This window comes from Tachyglossus aculeatus, unplaced genomic scaffold, assembly GCF_015852505.1.
Source record: "Tachyglossus aculeatus isolate mTacAcu1 unplaced genomic scaffold, mTacAcu1.pri scaffold_209_arrow_ctg1, whole genome shotgun sequence".
Lineage (NCBI taxonomy): Eukaryota > Metazoa > Chordata > Mammalia > Monotremata > Tachyglossidae > Tachyglossus > Tachyglossus aculeatus.
Window position 1 is genome coordinate 26,629 of NW_024044925.1, and position 21,873 is coordinate 48,501.

The following is a 21,873-nucleotide window of genomic DNA, read 5'->3' on the forward strand; positions in this document are numbered from 1 at the left end:
CTTCCCAGGACCTGGCCCGTGAAGACCCAAATAGGAAGACAAAAAGCTGGAGCTCTTGGTAGGAAACCAAGCCTCCTTTCGCCCGCTCCTATTTTATTTTTCTTCCTGGTGCTTAGGCTATGAAGATCTCTCTGGGAAGATTCAAATCAGGGGTTCTTGGCATGAAGCCATTCTCTCCTTTAGCCAGCACCCCTACTTTTATTTTTCTTCCCAGTACCCGGGACAAGAATATCTCAAAAGGAAGACTTGGATTTGGGGTTCGTGGCATGAAGCAGCATGGTCCAATGGACAGAGCATGGGCCTGGGAATCAGAAGGATCTGGATTTTAATCCTAGCTCCACACCTGGACTTGCCCAAGGTCACACAGCAGACATTTAACTTCTCTGTGCCTCAATCACCTCATCTGTAAAATATGGATTAATAGTGGGAGACAGGGGCTAGATCCAACCTGATTAGATTTTATCTACCCGAGTGCTTAGAACGGTGCTTGACACATAGTAAGCAGTTAATAAATATCACCATCACCATGAAGCCAATCCCCTTTAACTAGCACCCATATTTTTATTAATCTTTCTGGTGCCTGCACCACGAAGACTCAGTTGGGAAGATTCAAATCTAGGACTCATGGCATGAAGCCAGTCTCCCTTTTGCCAGCATCCATGTTTTTTTCTCTCTCCCTGTTTCCTGGGTTCCCCCACTCCCCGCACTTCCTTTTGTCAGCACCCATGGGATTACTCTCAGGCCCTGGGCCTCTGGGGTTTGTGGCTTGAAGCTAGCCCCTCTTTTGCTGGCACCCAAACTTTTAGTGTCCTTTCTGGCTCCCAGGCCACGAAGACCCAAATGTCATATCTGGGCTTCATGGCATGAAGCCAGTCCCTTTTTATCAGCACCCATATTTGTATTGTTCTTCCCGGTGCCCTGAGATTTGAAGACTCAAATCTGGGGTTCATGGCATGACGCCAGCCCCCTTTTCCATGCACCCACATTTTTCTCTCTCTCCTTGGTACCCGGGCCCTTCCCTCAGGGGGCTCACAAAGGCAGGCAGGGTCACCTGCTGTGGGAGGCTCACAATGTCAGAATGTCACAAAGTCCCTGTGGCCCTGTCCCCAGGGTAGGGGCTCAAAACATCAGGCAGGCCTACTCTCAAGGTGACCTTGCCCTCGAGGGGCTCACAATATTAGGCAGGCCACTGAGTGGCCTCAATGGGTTGGACAGGCCCTGTGGATGTCCCAACCTCCTGTCTCTCCCCACTCCAGTCTATACTTCATTCTGCTGCCCTCATTATCTTTCTACGAAAACATTCTGGGCATGTTACTCCCCTCCTCAAAATTCTCCAGTGGTTGCCTATCAACCTCCATATCAAGCAAAAACTGCTCACTACTGGCTTCAAATCTCTCCATCACCTTGTCCCCCACTGCCTCCCCTCCCCTCTCGCCTTCTATAGCCCAGCCTGCACACTCCACTCCTCTGCCGCTAACCTCTTCACTGTGCCTCAGTCTCGCCTGTCCCGTTGTCAAACCCTGGCCCACATCCTCCCTCTAGTCTGGAAAGCCCTCCCTTCTCAAATCCGTCAAACTAGCACACTTCTCCCTTCAAAACCTTACTGAAAGCTCCAGGAGGCCTTCCCAGACTGAGCACCCCCTTTTCTCTGATTCCGCTCCCCTCCCCATCGCCCCCACTCGATCCCTGTGCTCTACCCCACTCCCCACCCCACAGCACTTGTGTTTATATATGTACATATTTATAATCCCATTTAGTTTATTGATGATGTGTATTTATCATTACTTCTATTAATTTATATTGATGTTATTTATGCCTGTTTACTTGTTTTGATGTCTGCCTCCCCCCTTTTAGACTGTGAGCCGATTGAAGGAATTTCATCGTTCTGGAAGGAAAGAATCTACGTTTACATTTTGTTGGTTCCCTACCGCTGACAGAATCCCAAAGACGTGTTTAACGGCAGTCAGCTGAGGCAAGGTGGTTATTGGAGTATCGTGAAATTCTATTTATTATGACGATTTTGACATCTGTCTTCATGTTTTGTTTTGTTGTCCGTCTCCCCCTTCTGGACTGTGAGCCCATTGTTGAGTAGGGGTCTTTCTATATGTTGTCGGTTTGTACTTTCCAAGCGCTTTGTAAAGTGCTCTGCACAAAATAAACGCTCAATATATATGATTGAATGAATATTTGTTGCTGAATTGTACTTTCCAAGAGCATAGTACAGTACTCTTCACACAGTAAATGTTCAATAAATGATTGAATGAATGAATGAATGAATGACCGACCTACTGTCCGTCATTTACTGGGCAGAGAACCCTAGTGAGCACATCTCATATTAAGGACATTTTTGCCTGCTAGGCACTGAGGGTGATTCAACACAGACAAGACACACCATCACTGCTTTTAAGGAGTTGACCATGTGATATAGGACAGTGCTCTATACTCAACAAGCGCTCGATAAATACCATTGATTAATATAATTCCCTATAGCCAGCAGGAAGAAGGTGTAAGAAGAGAGATCAAGCAGTGCGCAGCCCACTGAAGAAGAAATACAGTCTCTACCCACACACACCGGATCCTTGCCCTCAGGCCTACAGGGGTAGGAGCAGTGGGATGAGCACTGCAGCTACAGCAGGAGCGGCCCCTTGCCCACCATGACCAGTACCAACTGGGCACCGATCGCCGCGGTGAGGTCTAGGGGAATGAAGAGAACACCGTCCTGGGCCTCAATTTAGTGGGAACAGGGGAGACATAGAATGGACAAACCTACAGACACAGACAGACATTGAGCACGCACCAAGTCATGTTTTTATTTTTTTCAATAATGGCATTTATTAAGCGCTTACTCTGTGCAAAACACTGTTCTAAGCGCTGGGGAGGTTACAAGGTGATCGGGGTGTCCCATGGGGGGCTCACAGTCTTCATCCCCATTTTACAGGTGAGGTAACTGAGGCCCAGGGAAGTGAAGTGACTTGCCCAAAGTCACAGCTGAAAATTGGCAGAGCCTGGATTTAAGCCCATAACCTATGACTCCAAAGCCCGGGCTCTTTCCACTAAGCCACGCTACATACCCTCGTGCGTAAAGTGTCATCTACCCCAGCCTCCCAGGACCCTCAAGCCCTGGTCCAGCAGTCACCCCCAACCCTGGCCCGGCCTTCCCCAAACACTTCGGATCCCAAATTCTTCCTCCATGCCCTCTCCTCTTGCATACGCTCTCCACCCACGACCTGAAAAAGCAAGGGCAGCTTTCAGCCTCTGGTCCCCACCTTCCGCCTCAGACCCCACCCCAGCCCAGCAGCAATATCCTGGAAACATCAACAGAGCCCCCAAAACAATCATCACGACCCCAACTCCTCCCCAGTTTCCCTACTGCCCCACACCCAGGCAGTGCAGAATGTATACATGGCATTAGCAGCGCCACAACCCATCAACATCAAGCACCTCTCCCTTGACCCCACAATCCTCATCCCCACACAGTTCAACAAAATGAACATTTAAATCATTTCTGAAACGGTGTAATCAACACCTCCTCCAACCTCCTCTACACCCCACCTGCTCAACCCTGATAACCCCACATCATCATTATTGTCATTGTCATCCTCATTACCAATACAATAGGCATTAACAATTCCAGCAAGCCCAATCCCAGACCCCTCTAAAAGAGGGAGGGGGAAGGTGAAGAAACCAAAGACCCCTACTCACCAAAGCCCAGGGCAGGCCATGCTCTGTCTCCTTTCCATTGCAAACTGGGACAATCCTGCTCCCCTCTCCCTCCTAGAGGGACACAAAAACCCACCTGAGCCTTTGGAGGCCCCGGTGACCTTTTACCCTTGGTGGGCCCCAATGACCCACTTAGGTCTTGTGAAAGCCAAAAACCCATCCAGACTTTCAGGATAGCCCTTTAACCACTTCGATCCCAGGTTCTGCTGACTCCCAGCCCACTAGACCACACACAGCAGTCCTGGGAATTTGGCCGACAAACGCCTGGGGGTCAGAAGACTTGGTTTATAATCCCGGCTCAGACACTTGCATGTTGTAAGCCTGTGGCAAGACACCTAACTTCCTTGTGCCTCAGTTTCCTCATCTGTAAAATGGGGATTACATAACTGTTCTCCCTCCACCTTAAATTATGAGCCCCATTTGGGACAGGGATTGATTCTGATCTGATCACATTTGCTCTACCCAGTACTCAGTGCAGTCCTTGGATCATAGTAAGCCCTTAAAAAATCACAGACATTATTTTTAATAAGTATTATTATTAATGCCACTTTTCCAGATGAAGAAATTGAGGCCCAGAAAAGTTAAGAGTCTGGCTCAAGCTCATACATCAGGCCTGTGGCAAGGCTGAGAAAATTAATCAGTGGTATTTGTTGAGAGAGTAAATTTGCAGAGCACTTAATACAGTGCTTGGCAGAATATAATAAAAATGATAGCATTTGGTAAGCGCTTACTATGTGGAGAGCACTGTTCAAAGAGCTGGGGGGGGATACAAGGTGATCAAGTTGTCCGTCGTAGGGCTCACAGTCTTAATCCCCATTTTACAGATGAGGTAACTGAGGCTCAGAGAAGTTAAGTGACATTCCCAAGGTCACACAGCAGACACGTGGCAGAGTTGGGATTCGAACCCATGACCTCTGACTCCAAAGCCCGTGCCCTTTCTATTGCTTGGTATACTGCAATACAGTATGCAATATGGTAGAGTTGGGAAACATGATCCCTGCCCTCAAAAAGCTTATTGTCAGATTCTCTGACGATCGGGCCCAGGCTCTGGCCATTAGTCTGTGCCAACTTCCACGATTTGCCCATTTTCCCATTGTCAGTGGGCTGCACCCAAAACTTTATCTGTTCCAGCAGAAGAGCCAGGGTGGAAAAAACCCCGACTTTCTCTTTTATTTTTTTATGATATTTGTTAATTGCTTACTATGTGTCAATCAATCAATCAATGGTATATATTGAGTGTTTACTATGTGCAGAGTACTGGACTAAGCAGCTGGTATTCCTTAAGCACATCTCTTTTTTCTTACAGTAGTTGTTAAGTGCTTACTATGTGCCAATCAATCAATCAATCAATATTTATTGAGCCTTTACTATGTGCAGAGCACTGGCCTAAGCTCTTGCCCATTGTTGGATAGGGATCATCTCTATATGTCGCCAATTGGTACTTCCCAAGTACTGTGCTCTGCCCACAGTAAGCGCTCAATTAATGCGATTGAAAATACGATACGATAGACTGTGAGCCCACTGTAGGGTAGGGACTGTCTCTGTATGTTGTCAACTTGTACTTCCCAAGCACGTAGTACAGTGCTCTGCACACAGTAAGCGCTCAATAAATGCGATTGATGATGATGATGATGAATGAATGAATGATATTTGTTAAGCACCTTTTTTTCCTTAAGGCATTTGTTAATTATTTACTCTGTGCCAGGTACTATACTGGGGTGGATACAAGCTAATCAACTGGGACACAGTCCCTGTCCCACCTGGGGCTTAAAGCCTCAATCCCCATTTTGCCGATGAAGGAACTGAGGCCCAGAGAAATGAAGTGACTTAACTAATGTCACACAGCAGACAGGTGACCGGGCTGGGATTAGAATCCAGGTCCTTCTAACTTCCAGGCCTGGGCTCTATCCACTAGGCCATGCTGGTTCTCCATTCTCAATTTCCACTGTTTTCCTGGAAGAAATTCAGCTAGGGATCCCGCTCTTCCTGGGGCAAACAGACCTGGTCCTACAACCCACCCTGCCAGGGACCTTGTGCTCAGTTTGCCTGCCGATCAGTGAGACCACTGCAACCTCTCTCCTGGTTCTCCTCTTATCTCTCTGGCCGTTCATTCTCAGTCTCCTTCGCGAGCTCCTCCTCTCCCTCCCACCCCCTTACTGTGGGGGTCCATCAGGGTTCGGTTCTGGGTCCCCTTCTATTCTCCATCTACACTCATTCCCCTGGAGAACTTATTCACTTCCATGGCTTCAACTAACATCTCTATGCAGATGATACCCAAATCTGCATCTCATCCCTGAACTCTCTCCCTGTCTCCAGGCTCGCATCTGCCCCTGTCTTCCAGATATCACTACCTCGAATGTCCTCCCATCACCTCAAAGTTAACATGTCTAAAACAGAGCTCCTTATCTTTCCACCCAAACCTTGTCCTCTCCTGGACTTTCCCATCACTGTAGACGGCACCACCATCCTTCCTTCACAAGCCCAGAATCTCAGCATTATCCTTGACCCCTCTCTCTTAATCAATCCACATATCTAATCCGTCACCAAATCCTGTCTGTCTCCTCTTAACATCGCTACAATCCACCCTTTCATCTCCATCTAAACTGCTACCACGTTAGTACAATCACTCACTCTATCCCAACTAGATTACTTCATCAGCCTCCTTTCTGACCTCACATCCTCCTTCTATTCCCCCACTCCAATCCATACTTCACTACGCTGCTGCCCACATTATCTTTCTATAGAAACGTTCAGGGTACGTCACCTCCTCCTCAAATATCTCCAGTGGTTACCTATCCACCTCCATATCGAGCAAAAACTCCTCACAATGAGCTTTAAAGCACTCCATCACCTTGCCCCCTGCTAACGTAGCTCACCTCTCTCCTTCTACAACCCAGCCCTCACTCTTCACTCCTCTGATGCTAACCTTCTCACCATGCCTCGATCTCGCCTGTCTCACCGCCGACCCCTGACCCAAGGCCTGGAACTCCCTCCCTTCTCAAACCCGCCAATTACTCTCCCCATCTTCAAAGTCTTACTGAAGGCACATTTCCTCTAAGAGGCCTTCTCAGACTAAGCTCCACTTTTTCTCATCTCCCATTCCCTTCCACGTCACCCTGACTTACTCCCTTTGCTCTTGCCCCACTCTCTGCCCCACTGCACTTGTGTATATATTTGTAATTTTATTTATTTATACTGTTTTCTGTTTACTTGTTTTGATGTCTGCTTCAAGACCTCTAGACTGTGAGCTCGTTGTGGGCAGGGATTGTCTCTCTTTATTGCTGTGTTGTGCTTTCCCAGGTACTTAGTACAGTGTTCTGCACACAGTAAGCACTCAATAAATACAATTGAATGAATGAACTTCTTCATCGTCACTGGCTTCCTCCAGGTGGTTTGCCAGAGCCCTCTAAGTGGAGTTAGGGCAGGGCGACTGCTTACAGCAGCAGCCGTCTGTCAAGCAGGCAAGGGGAGGGCCTAATGGCAAGAGCACGGGTCTGGGAGCTGGAGGTTGTGGGTTTTAATCCCGGCTCTGCCATGTGTCTGCTGTGTGTCTTTGGGTAAGTCACTAGGCTTATCTGTGTCTCAGTTACTTCTTCTGTGAAATGGGATTGAGATTGGGAGCCGCAAGTGGAAACTGGAGCCCTTCTCCATCCCCCCGTCTTACCTCCTTCCCTTCCCCACAGCACCTGTATATATGTATATATGTTTGTACATATTTATTACTCTATTTACTTATTTTACTTGTATATATCTATTCTACTTATTTTACTTTGTTAATATGTTTGGTTTTGTTCTCTGTTTCCCCCTTCTAGACTGTGAGCCCAATGTTGGGTAGGGACCGTCTCTATATGTTGCCAGCTTGTACTTCCCAAGCGCTTAGTACAGTGCTCTGCACACAGTAAGCGCTCAATAAATACGACTGATTGATTGATTGACTAATAGGACTGTGCCCAACCTTATTGCATTTTTCTATCCACCCCAGTGCTTAGAAGAGTGAACAGTGAACAGTGATTAGAGAAGCAGCGTGTTTTAACTTCTCTTTGCCTCAGTTACCTCACCTATAAAATGGGGATTAAGACTGTGAGCCCCACGTGGGACAACCTGATCACTTTGTAACCTCCCCAGCGCTTAGAACAGTGCTTTGCATATAGTAAGCGCTGAATAAATGCAATTAAAAAGTGCTTGGTTCTTAGTAAGCACTTAACAAATACCGTAATTATTATTGCTATTTTTAAGGGGGCAGAGATCAGGGTTCTGGGACCCTGAGCAGCAGCTGTCCATAACTCAGGCAAGTGGAGGGTCAGGGGCCAGGTTTTACAATGGAATGAATGAATTACAATTGAATGAATGAATGAATCTCTTCCAAGAGTCCTTCCGTGATAAGCCCTACTTTCCTCTTCACCATTCCACTTCGGCATCGCGCTGACTTGCTCCCTTTCCTTCATCCTCTCTCCCAGCAGCATAGCACTTTCATTCATTCATTCATTCAATCATATTTACTGAGCGCTTTCTGTGTGCAAAGCACAGTACTAACCACTGGGAGAGTACACTATAACGGCAAACAGACACATTTCTGCCCACAGTGAGATCATAGTCTAGCGGGAGAGACAGATATTAATATAAATAAATAAATTATGGATATACATTTTATATGTGTACTATATATACGCACACAGATATAATAATAATAATAATGGCATTTATTAAGCGCTTACTGTGTGCAAAGCACCGATCTAAGCACTGGGGAGGTTACAAGGTGATCAGGTCGTGCCACGTGGGGCTCACAGTCTTCATCCCCATTTTACAGATGAGGTAACTGAGGCCCAGAGAAGTGAAGTGACTTGGCCTAAGTCACCCAGCTGACATGTGGCGGAGCCGGGATTTGAACCCATAACCTCTGACTCCAAAGCCCGGGCTCCTTCCACTGAGCCTCGCTGCTTCCACGTGCAAGACATCAACATACATGCTGTGGAGATGAGAGGGGGGATGAATGAAGGAGCAAGCAAGAGTGGCGCAGAAGAGGGTGAGAGAAGAGGAGAGGAGGGCCCACTCAGGGGAGGCCTCATTGAGGAGATCTGTCTGACATGAGGACTGAGGGGGTACCGGGCCATAAGCAGAATGTGGGCGTGAGGTCAGCGGCGAGCTAGACGAGACCGAGGCACAGTGAGAAGGTCAGCACCAGCGGAACCAAGTGTGTGGGCTGGGTTGCAGCAGGAGAGTGTCCGTATCTATCATTTATTTATTTATTTATATTATCGTCTGTCTACTCCTCTAAATGGTACGCTCATTCTGAGCAGGGAACGTGTCTGTAATATTGTACTCTCCCAAGTGTTTAGTACAGTGCTCTGCACACAGTAAATGCTCAATAAATGTGATCGGATGAATGAATACAACGAGACCACTAAGCCACTTCAACCAATCAATGAACCGCATTTACTGAGCGCTTACTATGTGCACTAAGTGCTTGGGAGTGTATGGTACAACTGAACTAGCAGACATGCTCCCTGACAAAACGAGCTTACAGTCTAGAGGGGATCAATGAATGGTATTTACTGGCTGCTTTCTCTGTGGAAAGCATTGACTTTGGGGAACATAATACAGTTGGTAGGTATACCCGTATTGTGAAGGATAATAATAATAATAATAATGCATAAATACACGAAAATCTCTTTTGGGAATGTGAAATTCATTTAAGTCTTTTGAAAGGCCTGGAAGATTTTTCCTGGAGATCCTTCTCTGGGCAGACGATGGGAGGGAATGGTTCATTCTTTCATTCCTTCATTCCTTCAATCGTATTCACTGAACACTTACTGTGTGCACAGCACTGTACCAAGCACTTGGGAAGTATAAACCGGCACCAGAGACAATCCCTATGGTGAGGTCAAGCTTCAGATTTGGCACATGAGCTTTTTCATCCGATCTTGTTTTTTTCCGTTTTCTTACATTATTTGTTAAGTGCCTACTAGGTGCCATGTATTGTTCTAAGGGCTTGGGTCTTGTCGTATGTGGTCGAGTCACTGCCAACCCATAGCGACACCACAGACCCATCTCTCCCAAAAAAAAACCCTGCTCTCCATCTGCAATCGTTCTGGTAGTGTATCCATAGATTTTTCTTGGTAAAAATACAGAAGAGTTTTACCATTGCCGCCTTCTGCGTAGTAAAATCGAGTTTCCGCCCTCGACTCTCTCCCATTCCGCTGCTGCCCAGCATGAGTAAGTTTTGACTTGTAGCAGATTGTCTTTCACTCGCTAACCACTACTCAAGCTAGGAATGGAGTGGGTAGGCCTCTTGACTCTCTCTCCCATAGCCGAGACTGGTAGAGTACTGGAAACCCTCCAGGTATGACCGGGAGAGGGGAAGTGCTTGGGTAGATTCAAGGTAGTCAGGGTGGACACAGCCCATCCCATGTCCCACATGGGGATCTTAATTTTGATCCTCATTTTACAGATGAGGGAACTAAAGCCCAGAGAAGTGAAGTGACTTGCCTAAGGTCACACAGTAGGCAAAGAAACAGCTTGGCTTAGTAGAAAGAACACAGGCCTGGAAGTTAGAGGACCTGGGTTCTAATCCCTGCTCTGGCATTTGTCTGCTGTGTGACCTTGGACAAGTCCCTCGGTTAACCCATCTGTACAATGGGGATGTAATGCTACTCCCTCCTACTTAGACAATGAGTCCCATGTGGGACAAGGACTGTGTCCAACCTGATGAACTTATACCTACCCCAGTGCAGAGAACAGTGTTTGGCACATACTAATGGTTTAACAAGTTCCAAAATAATAATAATAATAATAATAATAATGGCATTTGTTAAGCGCTTACTATATGCAAAGCACTGTTCTAAGCACTGGGGGGATACAAGGTGATCAGGTTGTCCCATGTGAGGCTCACAGTCTTAATCCCCATTTTACAGATGAGGTAACTGAGGCTCAGAGAAGTTAAGTGACTTGCCCAAGGTCACAGAGAAGACATGTGGTGGAGCTGGGATTAGAACCAATGACTTCTAGACTGTGAGCCCGCTGTTGGGTAGGAACCGTCTCTATATGTTGCCAACTTGAACTTCCGAAGCGCTCAGTACAGTGCTCTGTATACAGTAAGTGCTCAATAAATACAATTTAATGAATGAATGAATGACCTCTGACTCCCAAGCCCGAGCTCTTTCCACTGAGCGATGCTGCTTACCACAATTCTTAAATGGGGGAGCTGGGAATAGAACCCAGGTCCTTTAGACTGTAAACTTGTTGTGAGTAGGGAATGTGTCTATTTTTTATCCTACTGTACTCTCTCAAACGCTTAGTACAGTGCTCTGTAAACAGTAGGTGCTCAATATACACGACTGAATGAATGAATGAATGAATGAATTCTGACATTCCAAGTTCCCTAACTGTGAATTGTGGGTGTTTCATTTTTTCAGAATGTGTTTCCTTTGGATGAGCTAAAATTGTCTGAATGAGGAAGCTTGCATTCTGCCTTTATTGGGGGGGGGGGGGGAACGGACTTTATTCAATCTACCTCACAAAGCAGTAGATTCGAACCCATTTCCACTCAAGGAAGGCTGAAGAAGGGGGGACCACCACTGACCTTTCCAGAGAAGACCGTGGACGCCAAACTGGGAGTGCTTGGTTAGGGTCGGATGCCACTTGTCCGGTCGCCAGCCTGCAAGGTGGTCTCTCCGTGGGGCGGGAGACCCCGGACCAAGAAGGCCCCCAGATTGGGGGATGACCCGGAGAATGCAGTGGAAGTATATCCGTGCACTGGTTCCGAAGGTGAATTTGCGCAGAGGTGATTCCTCTGGATTCCCGGTGGGTGGGGGCTGGTGACTCGGTCTCTTGGTCACGTGGTCAGCCTTCTCGACTTCTGCAGTTCCTCGATGGGTTTCCACTGCTGGTTAATCGAGAGTAACTGCAGAGCCGAGAGACAAAACCTGTGTTCCAGGAACCGCAACCCTGGAGAATACTTTCTGCTACATCCTAAGCTTCCTAAGCTCCTATGTCCATATTTGTAATTTATTTATTTCTATTAATCTCTGCCTCCCCTGCCAGACTGCAAGCTCACTGTGGGCAGGGAACGTATCTGTTATATTGTTATTTTGTACTCTCCCAATCGCTTAGTATAATGCTCTGCAGAAAGTAAGTGTGCAACAAACAAGAGCTGATTGACTGACTGAGGGCAGGAATGGTATTTATTAACATTATTGTCTTCTCTCGGGTATTTTGTATACTTTTCTGCAGACAGTAGATGCTTGGGAACTATTTCTGATTGATAAGTGAATAGAAAATGATTTCCCTTGATTTTCACCCAGAAAATAGTTCTCTGCTCTATGTAGGACAGGGACTGTGACAGAATGGCCTAGTAGACAGGGGATCAGAAGGTTATGCGTTCTGATCCTGGCTCTGCCACTTGTCTGCTTGGTGACCTTGGGCAAGTCATTTCACTTCTCTGGGCCTCGGTTAACTCATCTGTAAAATAGTGATTAAGACCGTGAACCCCATGACCGTGAACCCCATGTGGGACTGGGACTGTGTCCAACCAGATTACCTTGTATCTACCCCACTGCTTAGAACAAGTGCCTGGCACATAGCAAGTGCTTAACAAATGCCATTAAGAAAAGTTACTTCACCTCTCTGTGCCCCAGTTCCCTCATTTGTAAAATAGGGACTAAGACTGTGAGCCCCATGTGGGACAGGGACTGTGTCCAACCAGATTAGCTTGTATCTACCCCACCACTTTGTACAGTTCCTGGCACAGAATAAACACTTAACAAATAGCATTAAAAAAGTCCATTTGCTTCTCTGTGCCTCAGTTCTCTCATCTGTAAAACAATAGTTAAGACTGTGAGCCCCACGTGGGACATGGATGTGTCCAACCAGATTAGGTTGTATCTATGCTAATGTTTAGTACAGTGCCTGACACATAGTAAGCCTATTATTATTAGCTTGTATCTACTACAGTGCTTAGTACAGTGCCTAGCCCACAGTGAATGCTTTACAAATACCATAAAAAACAAAAACAAAATGGTTGTTTCACTCCCACAGTGTCCCTCCTCATCCCTGGGTCAGACTGGGATCATAAAGATCCAGGAGATGGCCTTTCCGGTCCACCTGCTCTCCCAAGTCGACCGGCTCACCCTGCCCAAATGACCCCGTGCTTTCTCCCTTCCCCACCCACACACCGAGAAGTGGCACCAATGCCCCTCTTCCCGGGGCCCAGAGGGCAGGGCAGGGCAGGGCAGGGAGGCTGCGGGCAGCTGCCCCTCTGAGAGGATTGGGCTCAGGACCAAGGTCATCAGGTAAAGGAGCCTGCCATTGTTCAGCGGGGGACGGAGGGGCCCTTCAGAAGAAAGGGCGGAGGTGGGCCCGCTACCTTTGGAGGCTGGCTTGGATCCACGTTCTCCCATGGCTCTGGATTTTTGGACCTCTTGAGGCCGAAGCCCAAGATGGCATCCGGTAGGAAAGACGATAAGCAGTTGTAGTGTCCCCCTGAAAATGACATTTCTGAACTTCCCATCCGCCCCCCCACCACAAGACTCAATGGGGGCAAGGAACGTGTCTATCAACTCTGTTATATTGCACTCGTCCAAGTGCTTAGTGCGGTGCTTTGCACGCAATAAGAGATCAGTAAGTACCATCGATTTTAAACTCATGTCTAGACTCTAAGCCTGTTGTGGGCAGAAACCGTGTCTTCCAAATCTGTTATATTGTACTCGCAAAAGCGCTTAATGCAGTGCTCCACACACACAGAGAACCCAATCGATAGCATTGGTAGTTAGCCCATCTCTAGACTGCAGGCCCTGTGTGGGCAGGGACGGTGTCTACCGATTCTGTTTATTGTACTCTCCCAAACAGTGCACTTCTCTGCATACAGTAAGCGCATGATAAAAACCATTGATTGAGTGACTGTATTGGTTTGTTGTAAACCCAAACAGTACTGTGCTCCGCACACAGAAAGTGCTCATTAATTGCTTGATCATATCACTGATTGATTTAATTATGTTGTACTCTCCTTTAACCCCACCAAACCCCAGCAGCCCTGAACAGGAATAGAATCAATCAATCAATCAGCGGTATGTATTGAGCACTTACTGTATGCAGAACACTGTACTAAGTGCTTGGTGCAGCCCAATACGAAAGAATTAGCACACGTGTTCCCTCCCTACAGAACAAGCTTACAGTCTAGAGGGAGAGACAGGCATTAATTAGAAATAAATTACAGATATGTACCTACATGCTGTGGATCTAGCTGTGGGGGTTGGATGGTGAATAAAGGGGCAGGTCAGGGAGATGCAGAAGGGAGTGGGAGAAGAGGAGGGCTTAGTTGGGGAAGGCCTCCTGGAGGAGATGTGCCTCCAATAAGGCTTTGAAGGCAGGGAGAGTAGTTGCTGTATGGATGCCCCTTAAGCCACTGATACCCACCCCATCCCTATTCCAAAGCACTTAGCTTTCTAACCCTACACTCTGTCACTTCTCATACTTGTCTGCCTCCCTCTCTAGAGTGTAAGCTCACCGTGGGTAGGGAGTGTGTCCATTACATTGTTCTATTCTAGTCGCCCGAGCACTAGTGCAGTGCTCTGCACCCAGTGAGTGCTCAATAAATGCCGCCGACTGATAGATTGATGGATTGACTGCCAGACAGGTCCTGGGGCCTGCTACTCACATGACGGCTGTCTTGAGGAGAGAGTACACGGACACGGAGATGGCTCCCAACCCGGCGATGATGACGATGGTGGCCAGTGGGATGAGCTGGGGAGCAGCCAAGGCACAGATGGCGGTCAGGGGTCGGGTTCAAGGGTCAGGTGGCCCTGGGGGAGCTGGGTTGGGGAGGGGGAAGGGTGGCAGGGCGGAGGAGATTGAGGAAAAAAAGGAACCGGGGTGTGGGTGTGGGGAGATAGGGGTAATAAGGAGGAGATTGGGGAGGAGGGAGGGATAGAGAGGGGAATAGACTGTGGGAGAAGGAGGTGGGAAGAGGAGATGGGAGGAGATGGGGGAAGAAAGAAGTGGGAAGAAAGGAGGTAAGAGTAGCCAAGGAGAAAAATGGGGGACAGTGAGGGTAGGAGATGGGGAGGAGTAATTGGGGGGAGGAAATAGGGATACCCGGGGGGAGGAGATGGGGATGAAAAAGTGGGGGGAAGGAGGTAGGAGAGGCAGAGGAGGAGATGGGAAGAGGATGTGGAGGAAGGGGTTAGGGTAGCAGGGGGAGGAGATGGGGGAGAAGGAGGTGGGAGAAGGTGATGGGGAGGAGGTAGGGGAATAAAGAAGTTGGAAAAGGTAGGGGTAGAAGAGGAGGAAATAGGGGAAAGTGGGGGGAGAAAATGGGAGGATTAAGTGGGGGAAAGGAGGTAGGGTTAGCAGGAGACGAGATGGTACGAGCACATGGGGGAGGAATTTGGGGAGAAGTAGGTGGACGGAGGAGATGGGTGGAGATGGGGAGGAAATGGGGGAAGAAGCGGGAGGGAGAGGCAAGGGAAGGGGTAGCAGAGGAAAGAGACTCGGGGAGAAAGAGGTGGGGGACGGAGGTAGGTGTAGCAGGCAGCAGAGGAGGAGAGGAAAGAAGGTTAAGGTAGTTGCAGGGGAGAGATTTGGGAAGAGGGAGGTGGTGATAGCAGGGAGGCAAAAGTCGTGGGGAGAAAATAGGGATGGCAGAGTTGTGGGGAGTAGGAGGGAGGAGATAAAGAAAGAGGGGGTGAGATCTGCCCCCTTCACCCAAGCCCAGTCGAAGGAACAGACGGGGGCAGGGGGAAGTGGGCAAGGGGCCGAGGGAGGGGAAGACTGCCGACCTCTTTCTTCTTCATCAGGATTTGGAAGATGCCCATGGTGGCCAGCCTAGGAGGGAGCAAGCAGGCAGGGGAGAGTCTGGTCAGGACGGGCTGGGACAGGCGGCCCCCAGGGGAACAGGGGGAGTGGGCCCAGGAGCGAGGGAGGGGGGCAGGAGGGAGGGAGGGGCAGGGAGAAAGAGAGGGGCAGAGGAGTGAGAGGAGCAGGAGGGAGCAATGAGAGAGGAAGAAGGGGAGAAGGAAAAGAAGGAGAAGAGAGGAAATCAGCGTGACAATGGAAAGAGCAGGGGGTTGGGAGTCAGAAGGCCAAGGGTTCTAATCCCAACTCTGCCACTTATCTGCTGTGTGAGCTTGGGCAAGCCACTTAACTTCTTTGTGCCTCAGTGACCTCATCTGTATAATGGGGATTCAGATATTAGCCCCAAGTGGGACAACCTGATTACTATGTATCAACCCCAGCTCTTAGAACAGTGCTTGGCACATTGTAAGTGCTTAACAAAATACCTTTAAGGAGGAAGAAAGGAGGGAGGGTGGCCTTTGAAAAGAGCTGCTGAGGGCAGGGCAGGCAGGTCGGGGGGAGGTCTGTATCTACCTCAGTGCTTAGAACAGCGTAAGTGCTCAACAAGTACCATAACTAAAACTATATTAATTAATTAATAGGGAAGGAGATGAAGAAACTAAGAGAAGACTTGTCCAAGGTCACAGAGATCAGGCCACTGGCAGAGCTGGCATTAGAGCTCTAGTCTCTTTTTACTATATTTGTGTTAAAATGACATTTATAAGCACTTTGTGTCAGGCACCGTTCTAAGCGCTGAAGTAGATACAAGGTTATCAGGTTGGACCCAGTCCATGTGTTGAATCCCCATTTTACAGATGAGTGAACGAATTCTCAGTGAAGCAAAATGATTTCCCCCAAATCGCACAGCGGGTAAATGGCAGAGCTGGGATTAGGACCCATGTCCTTCTGATTCCCAAGCCCGTGCCCTACTGTCTACAGTCCTCTCCCAAGCGCTCAGTACAGTGCTCTGCGCACAATAAGAGCTCAATAAATACGATTGAATGAATGAATGAATGCCGTTGATTAATGATTGTTCCCAACAGGGATGGCCCTTCATTCATTCAATCGTATTTTTTGAGCGCTTACTGTGTGCACAGCACTGTACTAAGCGCTTGGGAAGTACAAGTCGGCAACACATAGAGACGGTCCCTACCCAACAACGGATGCCACCTGAGGTTAGCAAATCACAAGTGGTGGTGTGTGGACAGCTGTGTGCCCAGGGCGTGGCATTCTGAGGAGAGGAAGGAGGGGCAGTAGCACCATGGTTTAGCAGGTAGAGCATGGGCCTGGGAGTTACGAGGACCTGGGTTGTAATCCCGTGTCTGCTGCGGGATCTTGGCCAAGTCACTTCACTTCTCTGGGCCTCAGTTCCCTTATCTGTAAAATGGGGATTAAGGCTGTGAGCCACACGGGAAACAGTGACTGTGTCCAACTTGATTAATTTGTATCTACCCCGGCACTTAGAACAGTACCTGGCAAAGTGTTAGCGCTTAATAAATACCATAATTATTAGCATCATTTCCCACTAGGCTGAGTCTTGAGGGGCTGCCGCCACCATCACGGCAGGCTGTAACAAGTCTGCCTCAGATGGCTGCCTTAGGGATGTTACTGCCATGCTGGGATATTGTCACCTGTTGGTCCCAGGAGGATGGGTCCCCTCAAAGACAACCCCCCATTTCCAAACATTGGTCCCCCCCACCCCCAAATCGAATCAGTCACTCATCAGACAACATCCAGGTAGAGCAGGACAAGTCAGCCACGGACAGGGATTCACTTCAGGCCTCCACAGCCCTCTCAGTGTCCCAGCTGCCAGTGGCTTCCAGAACCTCCTCCCTCCTTTGGACGGTACAAAGGGGAGAGGGGAAACTGGGCCAGTTCCCCAACTCCTGCTCTCTATTCTCCACCATCAGATGGAAAACTTAGGAACTCTAGGTTTTGTCACTTGATTCCCAGAAACCTCCTTGGGCGCATTTGATGGCTGAACTCCAAGGAGCCCAAGTGGAAGTTTCTACCTCCCCCTGCCTCCTCAGCAGAGCAACCCCCTGCCCGACAGTGGTACATTCTCAAGCCCCCTCTCTCCTGGTCCCCAAACCCAACAGACATTCTCTCCACTTGTGCGAGTGGGGGGCCTCTCTCACCACACTGCTTCCTCTGAGCCCATCCCCTATCTGTGGGTGTCCGTCAAGGTTCAGTTCTGGGTCCCTGTCTTTTCTCCACCTACACTCACTTGGAAAACTCATTTGCTCACACAGCTTCAACTATCACCTCTATGCTGATGACACCCAAATCTACAGCTCCAGCCCTGATCTCGCTCCTTCTCTGCAGTCTTGCATTTCCTCCTTACTTCAAGGATGTCCTCTCATCACCTCAAACTTAATATGGTTAAAACTGAACTTTTCTTCCCCAACGAACCCTGTCCTCCTGCTCACTTTCCCATCGCTGCCGACGGCACCACCATCCTTCCTGTCTCTCAAGCCCATAACCTTGGTATTATCCTTAACTCCTCTCTCATTCCACCCACATATTCAAGTTGTCACTAAAACCTATCAGTCCTAACTTCCCAACCTTGCCAAACGTCACCCCTTCCTTTCCATCCAAACTACTACATTAATGCAAACACTTATCGTAGCCCGCCTGGATTACTGTATCAGCCTCCTTGCTGACCCCCCTGCCTCCTGTCTCTGCCCACTGCAGTCCATACTCCATTCTGCTCCCCGAATCATTTTCCTTCAAAAACATTCAGATCTTCTTTCCCCACTAGAAACTCTAGTGGTTGCCCATCTACCTCCACAATAAACAAAAACTCACCATTCGTTTTAAAGCACTTAATCGCCTCTCCCCCTCCTACCTCATCTTGCTACTCTCCTCCAACCCAGCTTGTAAATTTGTTCCTCTGTTGCTAACCCTCTCACTGTACCTCGATCTCATTTCTCTCGCTGCCGACTTCTCACCCACAACCTATCTCTGGCCTGGAAACTCCCTTCCTCCTTTCATACAGATAATTGCTCTCCCCCACTTCAAAGCTTTATCGAAAGCCCATCTCCTCCAGGAAGCTTTCCCTGATTGAGCCCTTTTCTTCCATTCCTTTCTTTTCCACTCATACTTGCTCCGTCTCTCATCCTATCTCCATTTCCCATGGCACATATGTACATATCTGTAAATTATTTATCTATTTATATTAATGTCTGTCTCCCCCTATAGGCCGTGAGCTCGGTTGTAGTCAGGGAATGTGTTTGATGGTATATTGTCCTCTCCCAAACATTAAGCACAGTGCTTTGTATATAGTAACCACTCAATAAATATGGTTAATAATACAACACTCTGCTGCGTGACCTTGGGCAAGTCACTTCATTTTTCTTTGGCTCAGTCACCTCATCTGTAAAATGGAGATGAAGATCGTGAGCTAAGGCAGGACAGGGACTGTATCCGATCTGATCAGCTTGCACTTACCCCAGCGTTTAGTAAAGTGCCTCTACATATTGTGTGGTTGGCTGCAAACCTTCGTATCAAGCAAAAACTCCTATTGGCTTCAAAGCTCTCTATCACCTCTCCCCCTCCTACCTCACCTCCCTTTTCTTCTACATCCCAGCCCTCACACTCCACTCCTCTAGTGCCGTTTACCTTCTCACTGTGTCTCGTTCTTGTCTGCCCCGCCATCGACACCTGGCCCTACGTCTGGCCTGGAATGCCCTCCCTCCTCAAATCTTCCAAACTAGCACACTTCCCTCTTTCAAAGCCCTACTGAAAGCTCACCTCCTCCAGGGGTCTTCCCAGACTAAGCCCCCCTTTCCTCTGCCCCCCCCCCACCAGCACTTGTGTATGTATATATATATATATTTATAATTCTATTTGTTACAGTGTATTCATCTATAATTCCATCTATGTATATTGATGCTATTGATGCCTGTTTACTTATTTTGATGTCTGTCTCCCCCCTTCTAGACTGTGAGTCCATTGTGGGCAGGGATTGTCTCTGTTGCTGAACTCTACTTTCCAAATGCTTAGTACAGTGCTCTGCACACAGTAAGCACTCAATAAATAGAATTGAATGGATGAAAAGTGCTTAATACCATAAAAGAAAATCGCAAAAACCTTCAACCAGGAGAGGTGGCTGACACTGGGGACTTGGGCCCAAACATGTGCTGGGTGGAATTACATTTCCATACCTGTTGCATGGACAACTCCCAAGGGCAGGAGTGTGGCCCCCTGGATAGAGCTCGGGCCCGGGAGTCTTATTGACACCCATGCCCATCACCCCCGCCAGCTCTTCCGTACATTCAACTCCCTTCTCAGGCCCCCGGTTCCTCCCCCTCCTCCTTCCCTCACCCCCAACGATCTGGCCTCCTACTTCATTAACAAAATTAAATCCATCAGGTCCGAACTCCCCAAAGTCTCTTCCCCCCTTTCTCCATCCTCCCGGCTCTCAACACTCTCTGCTACTCTCCCATCCTTCCCAGCGGTATCCTCAGAGGAACTCTCCTCCCTCCTCTCAAGTGCTACTCCGGCCACCTGTGCTTCTGACCACATTCCCTCTCATCTTATGAAATCTCTCGCTCCATCCCTTCTCCCCTCCTTAACTTCCATCTTCAACCGCTCACTCTCCACTGGTTCCTTCCCCTCTGCCTTCAAACATGCCCATGTCTCTCCCATCCTAAAAAAACCCTCTCTTGACCCCACCTCACCTTCTAGTTATCGTCCCATATCCCTCCTACCATTCCTTTCCAAACTCCTTGAACGAGTTGTCTACACGCGCTGCCTAGAATTCCTCAACGACAACTCTCTCCTCGACCCCCTCCAGTCTGGCTTCCGTCCCCTTCACTCCACGGAAACTGCCCTCTCAAAGGTCACCAATGACCTCCTGCTTGCCAAATCCAACGGCTCATATTCTGTCCTAATCCTCCTCGACCTCTCAGCTGCCTTTGACACTGTGGACCACCCCCTTCTCCTCAACACGCTATCTGACCTTGGCTTCACAGACTCCGTCCTCTCCTGGTTCTCCTCTTATCTCTCCGGTCGTTCTTTCTCAGTCTCTTTTGCAGACTCCTCCTCCCCCTCCCATCCCCTTACTGTAGGGGTTCCCCAAGGTTCAGTGCTTGGTCCCCTTCTGTTCTCAATCTACACTCACTCCCTTGGTGACCTCATTCGCTCCCACGGCTTCAACTATCATCTCTACGCTGATGACACCCAGATCTACATCTCTGCCCCTGCTCTCTCCCCCCTCCCTCCAGGCTCGCATCTCCTCCTGCCTTCAGGACATCTCCATCTGGATGTCCGCCCGCCACCTAAAGCTCAACATGTCGAAGACTGAGCTCCTTGTCTTCCCTCCCAAACCTTGTCCTCTCCCTGACTTTCCCATCTCTGTTGTCGGCACTACCATCCTTCCTGTCTCACAAGCCCGCAACCTTGGTGTCATCCTCGACTCCGCTCTCTCATTCACCCCTCACATCCAAGCCGTCACCAAAACCTGCCGGTCTCAGCTCCGCAACATTGCCAAGATCCGCCCTTTCCTCTCCATCCAAACTGCTACCCTGCTCATTCAAGCTCTCATCCTATCCCGTCTGGACTACTGCACCAGCCTTCTCTCTGATCTCCCATCCTCGTGTCTCTCTCCACTTCAATCCATACTTCATGCTGCTGCCCGGATTATCTTTGTCCAGAAACGCTCTGGGCATATTACTCCCCTCCTCAAAAATCTCCAGTGGCTACCAATCAATCTGCGCATCAGGCAGAAACTCCTCACCCTGGGCTTCAAGGCTCTCCATCACCTCGCCCCCTCCTACCTCACCTCCCTTCTCTCCTTCTACTGCCCAGCCCGCAACCTCCGCTCCTCCACCGCTAATCTCCTCACTGTACCTCGTTCTCGCCTGTCCCGCCGTCGACCCCCGGCCCACGTCATCCCCCGGGCCTGGAATGCCCTCCCTCTGCCCCTCCGCCAAGCTAGCTCTCTTCCTCCCTTCAAGGCCCTGCTGAGAGCTCACCTCCTCCAGGAGGCCTTCCCAGACTGAGCCCCTTCCTTCCTCTCCCCCTCGTCCCCCTCTCCATCCCCCCATCTTACCTCCTTCCCTTCCCCATAGCACCTGTATATATGTATATATGGTTGTACATATTTATTACTCTATTTATTTATTTATTTATTGATTTTACTTGTACATTTCTATCCTATTTTATTTTGTTGGTATGTTTGGTTCTGTTCTCTGTCTCCCCCTTTTAGACTGTGAGCCCACTGTTGGGTAGGGACTGTCTCTATGTGTTGCCAATTTGTACTTCCCAAGCGCTTAGTACAGTGCTCTGCACATAGTAAGCGCTCAATAAATACGGTTGATTGAT

The 21,873-nt window shown here is 48.7% G+C and overlaps 1 protein-coding gene across 1 annotated transcript; it reads right to left on the minus strand.

Moving 5' to 3' along the window:
- Positions 1 to 11,551: 11,551 nt before the first annotated feature.
- LOC119923643 (normal mucosa of esophagus-specific gene 1 protein-like) lies at positions 11,552 to 15,527 on the minus strand. The gene is made up of 5 exons (XM_038742974.1): positions 15,492 to 15,527; positions 14,372 to 14,457; positions 13,370 to 13,376; positions 13,082 to 13,135; positions 11,552 to 11,620 (listed from the first exon to the last, which is right to left on the minus strand). Exons 1-5 carry the CDS (start codon positions 15,525 to 15,527, stop codon positions 11,552 to 11,554), a joined length of 252 nt encoding a protein of 83 aa, XP_038598902.1.
- Between the last annotated feature and the right edge of the window lie 6,346 nt (positions 15,528 to 21,873).

What these genes read in the sequence shown, in the direction of transcription:
- LOC119923643 (XM_038742974.1), bottom strand. Translation starts at nt 15,527, where the DNA reads ATGGGCATCTTCCAAATCCTGATGAAGAAGAAAGAG. An exon ending in TCCTGATGAAGAAGAAAGAG is followed by an intron (nt 14,458 to 15,491) that starts GTCGGCAGTCTT and finishes GCTGCTCCCCAG; the next exon opens with CTCATCCCACTGGCCACCAT. An exon ending in ATCCAAGCCAGCCTCCAAAG is followed by an intron (nt 11,621 to 13,081) that starts GTAGCGGGCCCA and finishes TCGGCTCTGCAG; the next exon opens with TTACTCTCGATTAACCAGCA.